Source organism: Strigops habroptila, chromosome Z (assembly GCF_004027225.2).
Source record: "Strigops habroptila isolate Jane chromosome Z, bStrHab1.2.pri, whole genome shotgun sequence".
Lineage (NCBI taxonomy): Eukaryota > Metazoa > Chordata > Aves > Psittaciformes > Psittacidae > Strigops > Strigops habroptila.
Genome location: NC_044302.2, coordinates 56,424,876 through 56,442,634, shown reverse-complemented (window position 1 = coordinate 56,442,634; position 17,759 = coordinate 56,424,876). Strand labels below are relative to the sequence as shown.

The following is a 17,759-nucleotide window of genomic DNA, read 5'->3' as shown; positions in this document are numbered from 1 at the left end:
CGCATTTACAGGCCATTTTTACTCGTATGCACTCCTCATTCCAGCTTTACAATTAGCAGTAAGAATGTATCAGCAAGCACAGCAGCACTGTATAAGCTGATACTCAAAGCTCTGGACCATTTATAACATACCACTGCTTACCTCTGAACAGGCTGCGATTCTGCTTTTCCTTGTAGCAAACCTCTGTCTCCCATTAGACTCGTGTTCTTCTGTCAAGAGGTAACAGTTTTTCCAGGGATGTAAACCACTCTCCAATTTGGGTGGCAGGTCATTTTTCGAGTATGTGGCCATCTGTGTCTGCACTGATGGGTGTTTCTTGTTACAGGCTTGTTATTTTTAGAGATGTAAAAACCCCTAAGAATGCTGCCACCTGCAAGAGGAAAGAGCTAGATGGAAGGGACTTCCATGGATCTGCATGATCCATTTCCTAGTAGCATCACTTTAACCCTCTGTGATTTCTGTTGCTTTTCATCCAACGAAGTATTTTCATATGTATTTCTGAAGTAAGGGATCAAGTGCAACCTCATAATTGATGCATTCTGGGACTCAAGGAGGAGTAAGTCCCATCAATGTTACAGAAGTTTCATACAGCTGCTGGAGAGAAGACTGTAAGCCTGTGGGCAAGCTGTCAAGCTAGAGGAGTACAACAAGGGTGACAACAAAATGTTTGGACCACGATGTTTGGTCCAAAATGTTTAGACCAAATATTTATTATTGATTTTATTCCTGGTTGTCTCTGTTTTCAAATTAGTTTCCCAAGCAAGAGCTTGAACCACGGAGCGTGGAGCATGGGCACTCAGCTAATCTTTGTTCTTCATACGCAAAAGAAGTTTGGTTAAAATCATCAGGGATATACTCTGCCTTTAAAGAGCAGGGCTAATTCTATCAAGTAGCTCTGATGCATTCAAAACAAATAGAAAGCAACAGAAAACTAGCACATACCCAGACCATGAGAGTAAATACTTTACTTTGTCACAGATGTCAATGTGTACACAAAAATGGATGATGTGTATTTTCTGGAGGTAGAATAGCATTGAAATCAATAGAAGGATTTTGTGCACTTTTCACTGCAAACAGAGGGAACTACAAACTCTGAGCAGCATAATGTCTGCTATAAACACTTCTTCATTATGCTCAATTTACACAATGTTCAACTTTCACATGGAATTGAGTTTTGAGTATTCACACTATTCCTAACACAAAGTACATAATTAAGCCAGGCTGCAGCATAAATAATAGAAAAATAAGTCAGCTGTCCCTCATTCCTCTGAAAATCTTGTTCCAAGGTAGAAATATTTACATCTGGTGAGTAAGAAAATGCAAAATTAAAAGGAAATTAAAGCTACGAGATAAGAAAAAAGATTCAGGAGTTCATCAGCTAGTGGACTCTGCTGATATTGAGAAGCAATTGCTGAAGCAGCTAGAATGACAGCATTATTTTTAGCTAATATTTATGTTATTGAAGCAAATACCATCCAGATATGATTAGAATATAGTTATATGATGTCTTTTGCTGAGAAGCAGGAACAGCCCCCATCCCAATATGTTTGTATCTGCACTTTAGCAACATTGACAAGTACATATCCATGGTGATCTTTGAAGAAGTTGTTCAATATACTTTCTTGCCATCTAACACACTAACAGAGCTGGCAGTCATATTCTAAGCTAGTTGCATTTTCCAAATGACCCTGAAATTTGTGACTGAAGTTGGGAGCATTTTGAAACATACCCTACTAATGAATACTTGCAGTAGTTAAAAAAGCTCTGCATGTTATACGTAGGGCGTCTACCAATGCTACTGCAATTACATGATTCTAGTCCAGTTAGTTTGTTAGAGGTCAAAAGAAGTTTCCCATATAAAATTTATATATAAACATATATATCTCTTCTTGCTTTAGCCCTTGCTTGTAAATTGCCCTAATGTACTGAAGGAAAATGTCTGACTTAATTTCTGTAATGAAGGAGATTCTCTTGGAGTTTGGAATTCAAGGAACAAGCAGCAGGCACTCCCCACACTTTTTCTTTGTTTCACTCCTTCTCTTAAAGGCAATTAAGCAGGGCAGGGGTGGAATTGAAAACACATGATTTTGTCATCTTGTTTTTTTCTCTGACTGACCTGTCATATGTGGGCAGTAAGATAATTTCTCTTTGTAAATCACCTTAAATATATGCTTAGCTATTGTGATTTGTTGTTTCTGGCCCATCTCTGCTTATTGTTCACATTTCAATGAGAAATACATTAGCACAGACAGTTAAGTGACTTCCCTTCATAGCCAGAGACCAACATTTAATGACAGTGATAGAATGGGCTGATATTTAGATGTGAATACCAACATTCAGACGCCCTTGTAAGATGGTTTACGCTCTTTTCTCCATTCTCTTTCCTTTCCATTTTGCTTCTCTCTCTGCTTCCAGCAGTCTTAACCTCGGCCTTATCTTCTTCACTGGACTATTAAGAAACCAAAATAAGCATATCTGTCTTATTAGTAGATAGAATGTGTTAGGAAGAAAGGTTTGTACCAGGCTGACCTTCAGTTGCTCCTTGAAAGTATTTGGAGACTATTAGTTTTCTTTTGTATCCTTGATGATGTCCAAGGAACAATGGCAAGTATGGAATAGATACCTCCTCCCTTCTTGAAAATTAGGAAGTTCTAGGAAGTTCTCCAAAAAAAACCAAGAATAGGGGAAGAAGGAAGTTGAAGAACCAGTTTCCAATCCATATATATAACAGAAAACATGGGGTTGGAGCATGAAATGTCTGTACTTCCAAGTGACAGAAGCTTTCCAGACCAAACAAGAGAAAGCTTTTCTGTGAAGCAGATTCAGACTTAGCAACCAAAAGACTTCTCAAGAACTTCTGAAGTCATAGGTAAGAAAATAATAGCAACATGTAGGATCTTTAGTTGAATAACCTAGTGATAAGTATGTGAAAAATGCAGGGATAGATCTGTGACATTACAGAGCTGTGAGCATATGTTAGCCTGAAGGAGCTTCTGCTTTCCTTGTAGTTCTGTCACATGCTTGGAAAGCATTCAGATGATGCACATCACCATCTTTGGTTGTTCATGCAAGCTGTCCACCCTATCATTCTGCCCAAGGGAGCTCTATCTGTATCAAGGATGCTGTTCAGCTGTTCATATGTTAAGACAATTCAGTTCATGTATTAAGACAAATCAACATTTCAGTGTGTTAATATGGCAGACTGTGAGATCCAGTAGCTGAAAGTCCTCATTCATTAGTCCTATCAGATTTAGATGCAGCAGTTGAATTGTTGACTTTAGTCAAAAGCATATTCAGAGGCTTCAGGTGAACTCTATGACAGGGATCATATAGCAAAGCACTACCCCTCCAGTAGTAAACCCTGCTAAACCAAGCAGAAAGAAAAAAAGCTGATGTCTTACTCTTAGATCTGCTGAAATACTTTTTAAGATGTGAGCACATATTTAGAATTTAAACTGACCTCTTTTTTTCTTCATTATTAAAGCAGAATAATTGTTTTCTCTTTATTATTAAATTATAGATCTGCAATAGATAAATCTATATGGATATATTAATACAACTCATTTATATTGATATGTACAAATTTAAATAATTTGTAAGCATGGTCAATTTTCAGAGACAGTTAATTTTCACATTTCCAAAGTTTTCAACCCTGGAGAACTGAAAATATAATGAATAAATCTTGCTTTCCTGACTATAACTCGTTCTGACATACTGTGACTAGTTTGATGAAATAAGCATTTTGACCTAATGATAGTATCTACTGGTATTAGTAATTAGGAATATAATGCTAATATAAAATACAAATTATGGACATTAGGTTTAGTGTAGGAAAGAAAATAGAACACAATGTTGTATGTTAGGGCTCTCAGTGTTGTCAGTGGCTTTACTCATTTTAACCAAATATAGCTGTAGCAGTTGCACACACCCTGATGGAAGGACCATTGAGCCACTTTCTAGTAAATATATCTGCTGACTCTGGTCTCCTGTGAAATATAAAAATACATCAGCTAGTTCTAACAGGTATCCGCTTTCTTTGGTCTGGCTCAGGTAACCACAAAATCTGTTGATTTTGGTTACAATGGGGTTGCACAATTGGCTGTTGCTAGACCCCCACTTTGGTCAAAAGCCAAGAACCCTCAGACTATATTTTTGACTGCAGATTTGACAAGGGTATAAATGGGTTCTCAATGGAGTGCAAGAGCTGAGTTGATCCTCCTCAGAGCAGTGGGTCTGCGTCTGAAGACTCTCCCCTTGGGTCAGGATGCTGCCTAAGGTAACACCTCAAGGTTGGGAGCATTCATTTTGACTGATGAGTGTGAAACGTGTTTTGGGTTAATTCTCTTTAAAACTCAAGCTTAAGTCAGGCATGTAGTATTTTATTCCTCTTGGCATCTAGAACCTGTAATTTACTAACGTTGTTGGAGTATTAAATGATTTTTTATTAGAATAAATTTTCTTTGGGGCTTGTAACTTACCGAAGTAAATTTTGTTGGCCTCCACAACAATAGCAAATAATTCTGTTGATATGAAATCTCTCCTCTTATGAGGAGAGATTGCGGGACCTGGGCCTGTTTAGTCTAGAGAAGACTGAGAGGGGATGTCATTAATGCATATAAATAACTCAAAGGCAGATGCCAGGAGGATGGTGTCAGTCTCTTTTCAGTGGTGCCCAGCGACCCGACGAGGAGCAATGGCCATAGAATAAAACACAAAAAGTTTCACCTGAACGTAAGGAAGAACTTGTTTACGTTGAGGGTGGCAAAGCACTGGAAGAGGCTGTCTGGGGAGGTGGTGGAGTGAATGTCTCTGGATGCATTCCTATGTAACCTGCTCTAGGTGACCCTGCCTTGGCAAGGGGGTTGGACTAGATGATCTCCAGGGATCCCTTCCAACCCTAATGATTCTGTGATTCTGTGAACAGTTGGGCTTCCATGCACATATTGTAGCTTACCTCTGGATCTGTGTGCTGTATAAATTGGTCAGTACTTAATTCAGCCAGAACCATGAACAAGGCCCGTGATAAGGCACTAAATGTGCTTAGGCTGACTTCAGTACTGAGCTAAAACTCCCTTTTAGCATAATCTTGTTTATGAAGTGTACAATAGGCACATTTTGATATCTGGCTTAGGCGCAAACTTTCCCAACAGTGTCTTGGACTAGGATGACAAGTAAATAGCCTTCATTCTCCATGAAACAAGAATGACGTTTAGATTCCTGTCTTTAAGACAAGTCTAATTTTTTGCTGTTAAGATCCCCATTTCAGGAATCATTTACTCAGCTGTGAAAGGGCTTTTTACTGAGTACCAACGGACAGTAAAAATGGGGCAGATACCATTATACCATTACCACTGTCACACACATAGAAATTCCAGCAACAACTTTCAAATTATGGGCTAATAAACTCCTTATTCAGTAGAAAGCATTCAGGTCAATTTCACATATTTTTTGGGATCACACGAAAACTTTTTATTTGCAAGTTCAGTGTACAACTTGCCCACGGAGTGCGAGCGACCAGCGGCGGGCAAACACGGCGTGGCACGTCAGGCAGGGCGCGGCGCGGCAGTTCCCGCAGGCAGCGCGGGCGGGCAGCGGCGGGATGGGGAGCGCTCGCCTCAGGACCAGGGCCCGCTCTGGGAGCTCTGCCCCGGCTGCCCCGGCGGTGGCAGCGGTGGCACCAGATACAGCCGATGGGAGGGGAGGCTGCGGCGCAGAGCTCGGGGTGTTCAAAGTGCCTCCGCTGGTCTCTTGGGGCAAGGGTGCACAATGGGCAGGGCTGCGCTCGGTGCGCCCTGGTGGAGGTCCTCCTGCAGCAAGAGCTCAGCTGCGGGAGGCTGTTAGTGGGCTAAAAGATGCCAAGGAAGCTGAGAGGGAGCTGGACTGCATGCCCCAGGCCCAAACTGTGCAGGGGCCGCAAGCGTCCATCATTGCTCATACAGGAAAGAAGGAGGGCAGCAACCCAGGAAGCTGGGAACTAGTAACAAAAAAAAAAAAAACCACCAACAAAAAAAGGAGGAAGAGGATAATTAACAGGAAGGAGCTTCCTCCTAAATCCAATGTCCCCACCTAGAACCGCTTAGCAGCTCTGCAGGGGGCTAACGAGGAAGCATACACCGCACCAAATGAACTCCAGCTGATGCACCAGTAAAGAGTATCACTACTGGTGCCTCCAGGAAAAAGCGGCAGGTCGTAGTAGGGGACTCTACTTTGAAAGGCACAGAGGCACCCATCTGCCGGCCTGATCCAGTCTCGAGGGAGGTGTGTTGCCTGCCAGGGGCTCGGATCAGGGATGTTGCTGAGAGGCTGCCGGCTCTAGTAAGCCCTGCTGACTGTTACCCCCTTCTAGCAGCCCGTGTGGGTGCTAGTGATATAGATAGCAGTAGTCTGGAGAACATTAAGAAGGACTACAGAGCCCTGGGAGAGGTGGTTAGGGGCTCTGGAGCTCAGATAGTTTTTTCATCAATTCTCCAGGATAAAGGGGAGGACCTTAAAAAAGCTAAGCACATTTGGCAGGTTAGTAAATGGTTAGAATGGTGGTGCCATAGTCAGGGGTTTGGCTATTTAGAACATGGGGCTCAATTTGGGAGGCCAGGTCTGCAGGAGGCTGGTGGAGCTGGTCTGACAAGGGGAAATGCTGTTTTGGTAGGAGGCTTGCCAGGCTGGTCAAGAAAGCTTTAAACTAGGTATGTTGGGGGAGGGGAGCATTGATCCATGCCAACACTCCTGGTCAGTTGCCAGCACCTGTAAGAAGTGCTTGGAGCGATGTAGAGATATTTCAGCTGCTCCAGCCATTGAGTTGGCTTCATTTGGAGCTTGGCTAAGGTGCCTCTATACAAATGCCCATAGTATGGAGAACAAGCAAGAGGAATTAGAGATGTGTGCAAGGCTACAGGGGTATGATGTCATTGGTATCACAGAAACATGGTGGGATGGCTCCTATGACTGGAGTGTTGGAGTGGAAGGTTACAGGCTCTTTAGCAAAGACAGGCCAGGCAGACAGGGAGGGGGCATTGCTATTTACGTCAGTGATAGGCTAGAGTGTATGGAACTATGTCTGGGGATGGGTGATGAGGTAACAGAGTGTTTGTGGGTCAGGGTCAAAGGGAGAACAGCGATGGGGGACATTACGGTGGGGATCTGTTACAGGCTGCCTGATCAAGAGGACTCTGTGGATGAAACGCTCTACAGACAGATAGGAGCAGCCTCACGCTCGCACACCCTTGTCCTCATGGGGGACTTCAACCATCCTGACATCTGTCGGAGGGAGGGTATGGCCCGGCACAAGCAATCCAGGAGGTTCCTTGATTGTGAGGAAGACAAGTTCCTCTTTCAAGCAACAGAGGAGCCGACAAGTGTGGATAAGCCAGTAACGGAGGTGAGCAGAGGCCACACATCAATGGGCAGAACTATCGCTTGAAGCAGAGCTTAGGCCTTTTGGCAACTATAGGGTTATTTAGCAAGAGCAGCTAAGGCTATGCATAAGGAAGTGCGAGCAGAAACCACAGAGACTTAGCAAGAGCAGCTAAAGCTACGTATAAGGAACTAACACTATGTATAAGGAAGTAAAACTATGTGTAAAGAAGTAACGGTTATGTTGGGACTTTCCACTGAGAGGAAAAATAGGATGTGGAACCACAAAAGCAGAAGGTCTTAAGGATGGTGACAGGAATGCAATATTTAGCAAGTAAACTGCAACATTTAGCAAGTAAGCATGTTGGACTTTTAGGGAGGACCAATGAAATCATTGTATCTGGGTGTATGACGCACAGCTAACAGAGCAATGTAACTATATAATCAGATGTATCAACAATAAACTTGGGCAATCGCTTGATCACATTGGTCGTCTCAGCGTTGTCCATGACTCCCGCGTCTACAAGTGGCGGCCGAACAGGGACCTTCAGATCGGCGATTCGTACAGACGAGTCTGACAAGCCGGCGGGAAAGAGGGGGCGAAGAGCCGGTCGAAATCAGCACTGCCCCAGTGCTGGAGGAAGTCAGGATCCTGCAAAACTTCGGGAATCTCACCCTGATCAGGTGAGCAGCCGGGGAGGAGATGGGGCACTCGCTATCCAAAGAGGAACAGGCAGTGGTGAAGCTCCTCCAACATATTCTCTCTAAGAGAGGGTTGCAATATGACAGTGCCGCCTTACAGAGACTGTTAAAATGGTCCCATGATCGTGGCTTTATCCCCACGGTGCAAGCAGCATTTGCAATTTCTGAATGGGAGCGTATAGGACAAGCGCTATCGGATGAGATCAGCAAAGGGACAAAAGATGTGCAAAACCACTCCACTTTGTGGCGGTTGATGTTAGAGACTTTGAAAGAGATGAAATCAGAGCGAACAGCCATGGCTTCTGTACTTATGGCTACTGCGCCCTCTTCGGAACAGTCAGGTTCAGGAGCAGACGCCACAGCTATGGCGTTTGCTCCTCCTGTTGTGCCTGGGACGATTCTGAAACATTCAACACAAACAACAGGCAAGGGAAAACTCCGTCGCCATCTGCAGAATGCATCGCAGACGACAGAAGTGGCTGCTCGTGCCCCGGACCCAGAGGAAAGGGACCCGGAGTCCGAACTGGATCCAGGTCCGGACTCTCCGGAGGCTGAGCCGGACTTGTATCCTCCACTCTCTGATTCTGACTCTGAATCTGATCAATCGATTTGCTCGGCTCACCAACAGCTGGTCGCAGGCTCGGGGGACAAACATCAATCCATCCTACAAAGGCTGGCAGCCTTGGAAGCCGGCAGCAAAGTAGCGGGGACATCAGCTCCACCCTCTTCTAAATCCTTTTTGAAAGGGGGTTTGGTGGGGATGGGTCCGTGGGATCCGCTGGGAGTAATAATCCGGCACATCGTTGGCTCGGGTTCATTCGGAATGCAATAATTGATGGGGAATTTACTGATATGGGGCCCTCCGCTTATCCAGTGTTTACTACGGCGCAGGGGGCAAAAGAATGAGAGACACTAGACTTAAAAATAGTTAAGGGAGCCCGACAGGCTGTGAGCACCTATGGCCTGAAATCATCTTATACTCAGGCCATAATTGCACACATTTTTTCAGCTTATATCTTAACGCCATATGATATTCGGTTGCTTGCCCAGTCGCTGCTTGTTCCGCATTTGCAGCTGTGGTTTTTTAATAAATGGGATCTAGCCTGCCAAAGGGTTGCTAGTCAGCCTCGCCAGCCGGGAGATCCGTTGCTTGGAGTAACAGCCGATGTTTTGTTAGGAAAAGCTCAATATGACGATCCGCAGACGCAAGCTAATTTGCCAACGGCGGTTTTAGCCTTGTCCCAGGAACAAGCGTTGAAAGCTTGGTATGCCCTGCCTGATGATAAAACTACTCCAGGTTTCTTGTCTGTTAAGCAGGGTCCAACAGAATCTTACCAACAATTTATTGATAGACTGTTTGACGCATTAAGAAAACATCCTGATTTGAGTGATGAAATGAAGGGAAAATTATTAGATATTGTGGCTTTTGATGGGGCCAATGATCAGACGAAACAAATTCTGAATACGTTGCCAAGGGGAAGGTCTACTGCTCAGCTGCTTGAGGCAGTGGACCGTATGGGGCATAAACAAAAAGCAGCGTATATGGCTGAGGCATTCGCTGCTGCCATTCAACCTTTTACACAGAAGAAAGGGGGAAACACTAGAGATAAGAAATGCTATAATTGTGGAAAATTGGGTCATATTCGAGCACAATGCCGGTTGAAACCGGCCTCTAACAATCGGGCGATTAGCCAAAATGGACGAAAATGGTGCGAACGATGTAATAAACCCACGCACAATACAGTAAATTGTAAGGGATCGGGAAACGGAAAATCGAACGCTTACCCTCGCGCTCAGACAAAAATGCAGGGTGCTTGGACAGCATCTCCTCAGCCACAACCAGTAGTGCCGGAGTGGACGTGGCAACCACAGTAGATATTACGTTACTAGACACCCAGGTGCGACTGATTGACTCTGCACTATGGGGCCCGTTGGGACACGGACTCAGTGCATTGTTAATGGGTCGCTCGTCGGTGTCACGTCGTGGGGTCTTTGTGGTACCAGGCCTGATTGACGCTGATTTTTGTGGAAATATAAAAATCATGGTTTACACATTACACCCACCAATATCTATCCCAAAAGGGGAAAAAATTGCACAATTGATACCATTTGAGGCACAAGTGCCGTACCAGGGCAGGCAGGAGCGAGGGTCGGGAAGTTTCGGTTCCACAGGACAGCCTGCAGTCCTTCTGACGAAAAAATTTCAAAAGGGAAGCCTACAGAGTCGATCCGTCTAAGCCATTGTAACAGACAAACAATCAAATTAACTGCTATTTTAGACACTGGGGCGGATATCACGGATATTCCAACACACACGTGGCCCCCAGATTTACCATTAGTTCAAGCACCAACCTCTATTATGGGAGTCGGTGGTTATCAACAAACCTTAATCAGCCAGAATCTAATTCGTTGCACCCTCTCCGATGGGGGCACAGCAACCATAAAGCCTTATGTTTTGAATCTCCCTGTAACATTAGTAGGATGAGATATCTTGAGCCAGTTGAATACCAAATTGATTACATCACCTTTTTAGGTGCGGTCACTGAAAGGCAGCCCCCTATCCTAAAGTTAACTTGGCTAACAGAAAAGCCAATCTGGATAGATCAGTGGCCGCTTAGAGACGAGCGGCTGCAGAAAATACAGGAACTGGTGAACGAGCAACTGCAGACAGGACATATAGTTCCATCCACCAGTCCCTGGAACACCCCTGTGTTCACTATCCCCAAGAAATCAGGAAAATGGAGATTATTACATGATTTAAGAGCAATCAATGCAGTTATGCAGGATATGGGTGCTCTGCAGCCAGGTTTGCCTGCACCGACTATGATCCTGGAGAATTGGGAATTATTGATTATAGATTTAAAGGATTGTTTTTTCACTATCAAACTCCATCCAGAGGATTGTGAGAAATTTGCTTTTACGGTACCTTGCGTTAACAAACAAGCCCCGGCTAAGCGATATCATTGGATAGTTTTGCCACAAGGCATGAAAAACTCTCCTACTATTTGTCAGACGTATGTGGCGTGGGCACTAACCCCGCTGCGCAGACAATACCATAATTTATTTATTTATCATTATATGGACGACATCTTGTTTGCAGCAGAAACTTTACCAGATAATATTTTGACAACTATCACCACGGTGTTGCAAAAAAGAGGATTAGTCATTGCTCCTGAAAAGGTTCAGAGACAAGCCCCCTGGAATTACCTAGGGTAGCAGATAACCAGCAGTTCAATTAAACCTCAAAAAATCATTCTAACCAGCAAAGTGGAAACACTGACAGATGTTCAGAAGTTGATGGGGGATATTCAGTGGGTCCGACCTATTTGTGGAATTACTAATGATGACTTGACACCCTTAATGCCACTGTTAGGACAGGCAACAGATGCCAACACTATTCGGCAGTTGTCCAATTTTCAAAAGGAAGCCTTACAGAAAGTCGTGAACAAAATCGGTTCAGCGGTGGCCTCTCGAAGAGTCCCCGATCTTCCGGTTTTGTTCCTTATTCTCAATTCTGGCCCACAAAATATTCATCCATTTGGGATTATTGGCCAATTACTAGAAGGTCAGCTACGAATTCTAGAATGGATTTCCTTTCATGTCAGCCAAAAAAGACTATCTTAACACGACCAGAGCTATTCGCTCAACTGATTATGAAAGGTCGAAGTCGGGTTATTGATATTGCTGGTAGGCAGCCGACCTCTATCACAATACCAATAACCTAGGACTATTTAACTTATTTACTAGGGAACTCGCTAGCTCTGCAGGTAGCCCTTGCAGATTATCCAGGAAACCTCAGCAGTTCTTTCCCCCGATCTCGGTTGTTGCCTTTGTTAACATCCCAAACTTTTGAACAATCTCCAGTCAGATCTGAAACACCCGTAAAGGGATTGACTGTCTTTACGGATGCTGGGTGAAAATCCCGTCGTGCAGTCGTTACGTGGTATGTTGACGGTCAATGGCAACGCCATTTAATCAATGGAGAAGCAGCTGATTCGCTGCAAACTTTAGAATTGAAGGCAGTGGTTTAGGCCCTTCTACACTGGTCCATTCAACCAATCAATATCATTTCTGATTCCCTCTATGTTGTAGGAATAGTCCAACACATAGAACGATCTCTTATTCGTACCGTTAGAAATTCTCTTTTGTTGTCTATGTTATTACAGTTGCTCCACGCTGTCAATCAACGACTTATGCCATACTTTATTACTCATATCAGAAGCCATCAATTTTCCGAGGACTTAGCTCGAGGAAATTGTCAAGCGGATCAGTTAGTCGCGGTACCCGCGTGGACCGGACCTGCCCCAAATTTATTTGAGCAAGCATGCAAATCCCATGACTTTTTTCATCAATCTGCCAAAGTGTTAGCTCGCCAATTTCACTTATCTCTATCGGATGCACAAGGTATTGTGCAATCCTACCCTGCCTGCCAGAAGTCAGGCCTAGGTTTGGGATTGGGAGTCAACCCTCGTGGCCTTTTGGCTTTGCAATTATGGCAGATGGATGTCACCCACGTCCTGGAGTTTGGTCGTTTGAAATATGTTCACGTTTCTATTGGTACTTTTTCCCTAGCAGTCTGGGCAACTGTACAGACCGGCGAATCTGCAAAGCATGTACTTCACCATTTGCACGTTGCTTTTGCAGCCCTGGGAATACCTTTAGCCATAAAAACAGACAATGGCCCTGCGTATACTTCCCATAAATTTGCTCATTTTTGTGCCTTATGGGGAATCCGCCACTCTACAGGGCTCCCTTAATCCCCCACAGGCCAAGCTATCATTGAAAGCACTCATGCAGTTCTCAAATCACTCTTGCAAAAAAAAAAAAAGGGGAGCCCCTGTCCCTCCTGGTGACCGTGTAGCAAAAGCAAATTATGTAACGAATTTTTTGCGGCTTACAGGGGATCGTACAGAACCACCCATTGTTGTCCATGGTAATGCCTTGTCGTCAGGTTGTATTAAGATGACAGGTGCCCGGGTCATGTACAAAGAACTAAGTTCGGGGCTGTGGAAGGGACCAGTTGAAGTCATAATGACTGGGAGAGGATATGTTTGTGTTTCTACAGACGCTGGACCGGTATGGGTTCCGAGCCGTTGGGTGAAACTGTATCGATCCGCGTCGGGATCTCGCTAATAATCATCTCAGTCGCGCTGACAATGGATGAAACACTCATCGACACAACAAGACAGCAACAAAATATGTGGGTAACATGGGCAAATAGAACCAATACCAGTGCCTTTTGTTTGTCAATGGCGTCCGTGACTGATCCTTTTCGTACCTGCTTGATTGGTATCCCTTCTCTGGAGCCGAAAAGATTTTTGGGATATCTAAACAATAGCTCATTAGCTAATCAAACCATATTGCGACAGGAGGGAGAAAAGCTTAGTACTTCTGATGACTGGTGTCACAGAAATCACACGGCCTGCCAGCAGCCCAGGGTTAACAAGCAGGTGTAGTGTGGAGACTGTGTCAAAGGTAATATTGCCAACCGGACACAAGCCTGGATGTCTGTGTTATTAATTCAGCACTTAAAACGTTACCATGGGATCCACAGGAATTGCAGCTAGCAGGATCCATAAATGGAACTAAAGATGGTTTGTGCTTTGGCTTTAGCACTAATATAATTGATACCCCGGTTAGAATGAGGTGTGTAAGCTCTGAGAGCGGTGTGCAATCCCAGGCACTTGAGGTATGGACCGATGTATCTGGGTCGGACATATATGGGATACGAGACGCCTCCGAGACCCGAGCATGGTGTGGGAGAGCTGTGGGGCTCGAAGAGTCTGGTCGACATGAACTATTCACAAACATGCCGCTAGCTTTGCCTAAAGGAGTCTTTTTGATTTGTGGTGATCGTGCCTGGCAGGGCATCCCAAAAGCTCCGCTTGGGGGACCGTGTTATTTAGGAAGACTTAGTCTACTAGCAACCACTGTAGAACTTTTCAAAAAACAAAATAGAACTCGAACTGAACGAGAATTACACACTTTGTCATCAACATGTGATGATTCAGTATCACTTATAGGGAAGGCTGAAAATCTATTGGCCAGCATATTTTGTCCTAGCTGTGCATCTACAATTGCTAACGCAAATCTGCAAAAATTGGCATGCTGGGCTGCAAAACAAGCTAACCTCACCTCAGAAATCTTAACCGACCTAATGAAAGATGTTGATAGTAATTGTAAAGGTATTTTACAAAATCGCGCGGCTATAGATTTTCTTTTGTTAGCAAATGGACATGGTTGTAATGATTTTGATGGAATGTGTTGTTTTAATTTATCTGATCATTCGAAATTGATACATGCAAGGATCCAAGAGCTACGAGAGAATGTTGACAAGATTCGGATTGAGGCCGGACTAGACGATTGGCTGAAGAACTTGGAAATTAGTGGGTGGTTAAAACCGCTGATATATAGCTTATTGCAACTGTTATTAACCCTTGTAGTTCTTTTGTGTATTATTTGTGGAATCTTTGCTTGTGGGAAGAACTTGATGGCAAAAACAATATCCAAAATCTGGTTAGTACAACAGTCGCCTACATCGAACGACATCATCAATGCATTCATGATGGAAAATGGACATGTATATGAGGACGGGGCGTAAGTGCCTCTGCTCAAAAAACAAAAATGGAGATTTGTGGATAAGCCGGTAACGGAGGTGAGCAGAGGCCACAGATCAATGGGCAGAACTATTGCTTGAAGCAGAGCTTAGGCCTTTTGGCAACTATAGGGTTATTTAGCAAGAGCAGCTAAGGCTATGCATACGGAAATGCGAGCAGAAGCCACAGAGACTTAGCAAGAGCAGCTAAAGCTATGTATAAGGAACTAACACTATGTATAAGGAAGTAAAACTATGTGTAAAGAAGTAACGGTTATGTTAGGACTTTCCACTGAGAGGAAAAATAGGATGTGGAACCACAAAAGCAGAAGGTCTTAAGGATGGTGACAGGAATGCAATATTTAGCAAGTAAACTGCAACATTTAGCAAGTAAGCATGTTGGACTTTTAGGGAGGACCAATGAAATCATTGTATCTGGGTGTATGACGCACAGCTAACAGAGCAATGTAACTATATAATCAGATGTATCAACAATAAACTTGGGCAATCGCTTGATTACATTGGTCGTCTCAGCGTTGTCCGTGACTCCCGCGTCTACAGACAAGGAGAGGTGCCATGCTTGACCTCGTGCTCACCAACAGGGAGGGACTAGTTGGAAATGTGATGCTCCGGCGCAGTCTTGGCTGTAGTGATCATGAGATGGTCAAGTTCGAGATCCTCGGGACAGTGACAAGAGCATGTAGCAAGCTCAGTGCCCTGTACTTCAAGAGAGCAGACTTTGGCCTCTTCAGGAACCTGCTTAGTAAGGTTCCATGGGATATAGTCCTAGAGGGCAGGGGGGCCCAAGACTGCTGGTCGATATTCAAGGATCACCTGCTACGTGCTCAAGAGTGTTGCGTCCTAACTAGAAGGAAGTGCGGCAGGAGGACCAGGAGACCTCCATTGATGGACAAGGAGCTGCTGAGGAAACTCAGAGGGAAAAAAGAAGCTTATAGAAGGTGGAAGCGAGGACAGGCGGCCTGGGAAGAATACAGGAATGTTGTCCGGGAAGCTAGGGACCAGGTGAGGAAAGCTAAGGCCCAGCTAGAATTAAATCTGGCAAGGGATGTGAAAGATAACAGGAAAGGATTCTATAGGTACGTAGCAAATAAAGACAGACTAGGGACAACGTGGGCCCTCTCCGGAAGCTATCGGGAGAACTGGCTACCCTGGATTTGGAGAAGGCTGAGGTTCTTAATGACTTCTTTGCCTCAGTCTTCAGTAGCAAGTGCTCTGACAACACAACCCAAGTCTTGGAAGGCAGATGCGGGGACTGTGAGAATGAAGACCTTAGGCCCACTGTAGGAGAGGATCAGGTTCAAGACCATCTTAAAAACCTGAACGTGCACAAGTCCGTGGGACCTGATGAAATCCATCCACGGGTCCTGAAGGAGCTGGCGGATGTAGTTGCTAAGCCACTGTCCGTCGTATTTGAAAAATCCTGGCAGTCAGGTGAAGTTCCTGATGACTGGAAGAAGGGTAATATAACCCCCATTTTCAAGAAGGGGAAGGTGGAAGACCCGGGGAACTACAGAGCAGTCAGCCTCACCTCTGTGCCTGGCAAAATCTTGGAGCAGATTCTCCTGGAAAACATGCTAAGGCACATGAAAAACAATGAGGTGGTTGGCGACAGCCAACATGGCTTCACTAAGGGGAAATCCTGCCTGACCAATTTGGTGGCCTTCTATGATGGAGCCATGGAACTGATGGGCAGGGGCAGAGCAGTTGACGTCATCTACCTGGATTGTGCAAAGCGTTCGACACTGTCCCGCACGACATCCTTGTCTCTAAATTGGAGAGACATCAATTTGATAGATGGACCACTCGGTGGATAAAGAACTGGCTCGATGGCCGCACGCAAAGAGTTGTGGTAAACAGCTCAGTGTCCAGTTGGAAACCTGTAATGAGTGGTGTCCCTCAGGGATCGGTGTTGGGACTGGTCCTGTTCAACATCTTTGTTGGTGACATGGACAGTGGGATTGAGTGCGCCCTCAGCAAGTTTGCCGACGACACCAGCTGTGTGGTTTGGTTGATACGCTGGAGGGAAGGGATGCCATCCAGAGGGACCTTGGCATGCTTGTGAGGTGGGCCGATGCCAACCTTATGAAGTTTAACCAAGCCAAGTGTAAGGTCCTACACCTGGGTCAGGGCAATCCCAGGCACAGCTACAGGTTGGGTGGAGAAGAGTTTCAGAGCAGACCTGCAGAGAAGGACTTGGGGGTGTTGGTTGACGAGAAGCTGAACATGAGCCGGCTTCAGTGTGCGCTTGCAGCCCAGAAAGCCAACCGTATCCTGGGCTGCATCAAAAGAAGCATGACCAGCAGGTCAAAGGAGGTGATCCTGCCCTCTACTCTGCTCTCGTGAGACCTCACTTGGAGCACTGTGTACAGTTCTGGTGTCCTCAACATAAAAAGGACATGGAGCTGTTGGAGCAAGTCCAGAGGAGTGCCACGAGGATGATAAGAGGGCTGGAGTACCTGCCGTATGAAGACAGGCTGAGAGAGTTGGGGCTGTTCAGCCTGGAGAAGAGAAGGCTGCGTGGAGACCTCATAGCAGCCTTCCAGTATCTGAAGGGGACCTATAAGGATGCTGGGGAGGGACTCTTCATCAGGGACTGTAGTGGTAGGACAAGGGGTAATGGCTTCAAACTTCAACAGGGGAAGTTTAGATTAGATATAAGGAAGAAGTTCTTTACTGTGAGGGTGGTGAGGCACTGGAATGGGTTGCCCAGGGAGGTTGTGGATGCTCCATCCCTGGCAGTGTACAAGGCCAGGTTGGACAGAGCCTTGGGCGACATGGTTTAGTGCAAGGTGTCCCTGCCCATGGCAGGAGGGTTGGAAGTAGGTGATCTTAAGGTCCTTTCCAACTCTAACTATTCTATGCTTCTATGATTCTGTGATTCTATGATTAAATCAATAGAGCTCTATAGCAAGGGGGTTGGTTTGATATTTAAAAACAAAGACTTTTACTGAAAGTGTTTTCATACAGTCTACCAGCTATGTGATATTCCCTCAGCTTTTAGATTTCCTTTATATTTCTTCTAAATCATTAGGGTGTATATGAGATCAACACATCAGGACAGTTTTAATCTTCAAAAGAAAACTATACTAAA

The 17,759-nt window shown here is 44.9% G+C and overlaps 2 protein-coding genes across 2 annotated transcripts in view; both read left to right on the top strand.

Moving 5' to 3' along the window:
- Window positions 1-15,168, top strand: part of LOC115601394 (syncytin-2-like) — a 44,212-nt gene extending 29,044 nt beyond the window's left edge. Inside the window, exon 2 of the mRNA XM_030471371.1 lies at window positions 13,118-15,168. Coding sequence (XP_030327231.1) covers window positions 13,694-14,653 — 960 coding nt within the window. The 5' untranslated portion in view covers window positions 13,118-13,693 and the 3' untranslated portion in view covers window positions 14,654-15,168. The remainder of the gene's footprint in view (window positions 1-13,117) is intronic.
- Window positions 8,054-9,927, top strand: LOC115601028 (endogenous retrovirus group K member 10 Gag polyprotein-like). The gene is made up of 2 exons (XM_030470554.1): window positions 8,054-8,864; window positions 9,062-9,927. The coding sequence occupies exons 1-2, from the start codon at window positions 8,054-8,056 to the stop codon at window positions 9,925-9,927; spliced, it is 1,677 nt and encodes a 558-aa protein (XP_030326414.1).
- Window positions 15,169-17,759: the final 2,591 nt, after the last annotated feature.

Coding starts and splice junctions, on each gene's coding strand:
- LOC115601028 (XM_030470554.1), top strand. CDS start 8,054: ATGGGGCACTCGCTATCCAAAGAGGAACAGGCAGTGGTGAAGCTCCTC. Junction 8,865..9,061: donor CCGGCACATCGTTGGCTCGG/GTTCATTCGGAA, acceptor ACATTTTTTCAG/CTTATATCTTAACGCCATAT.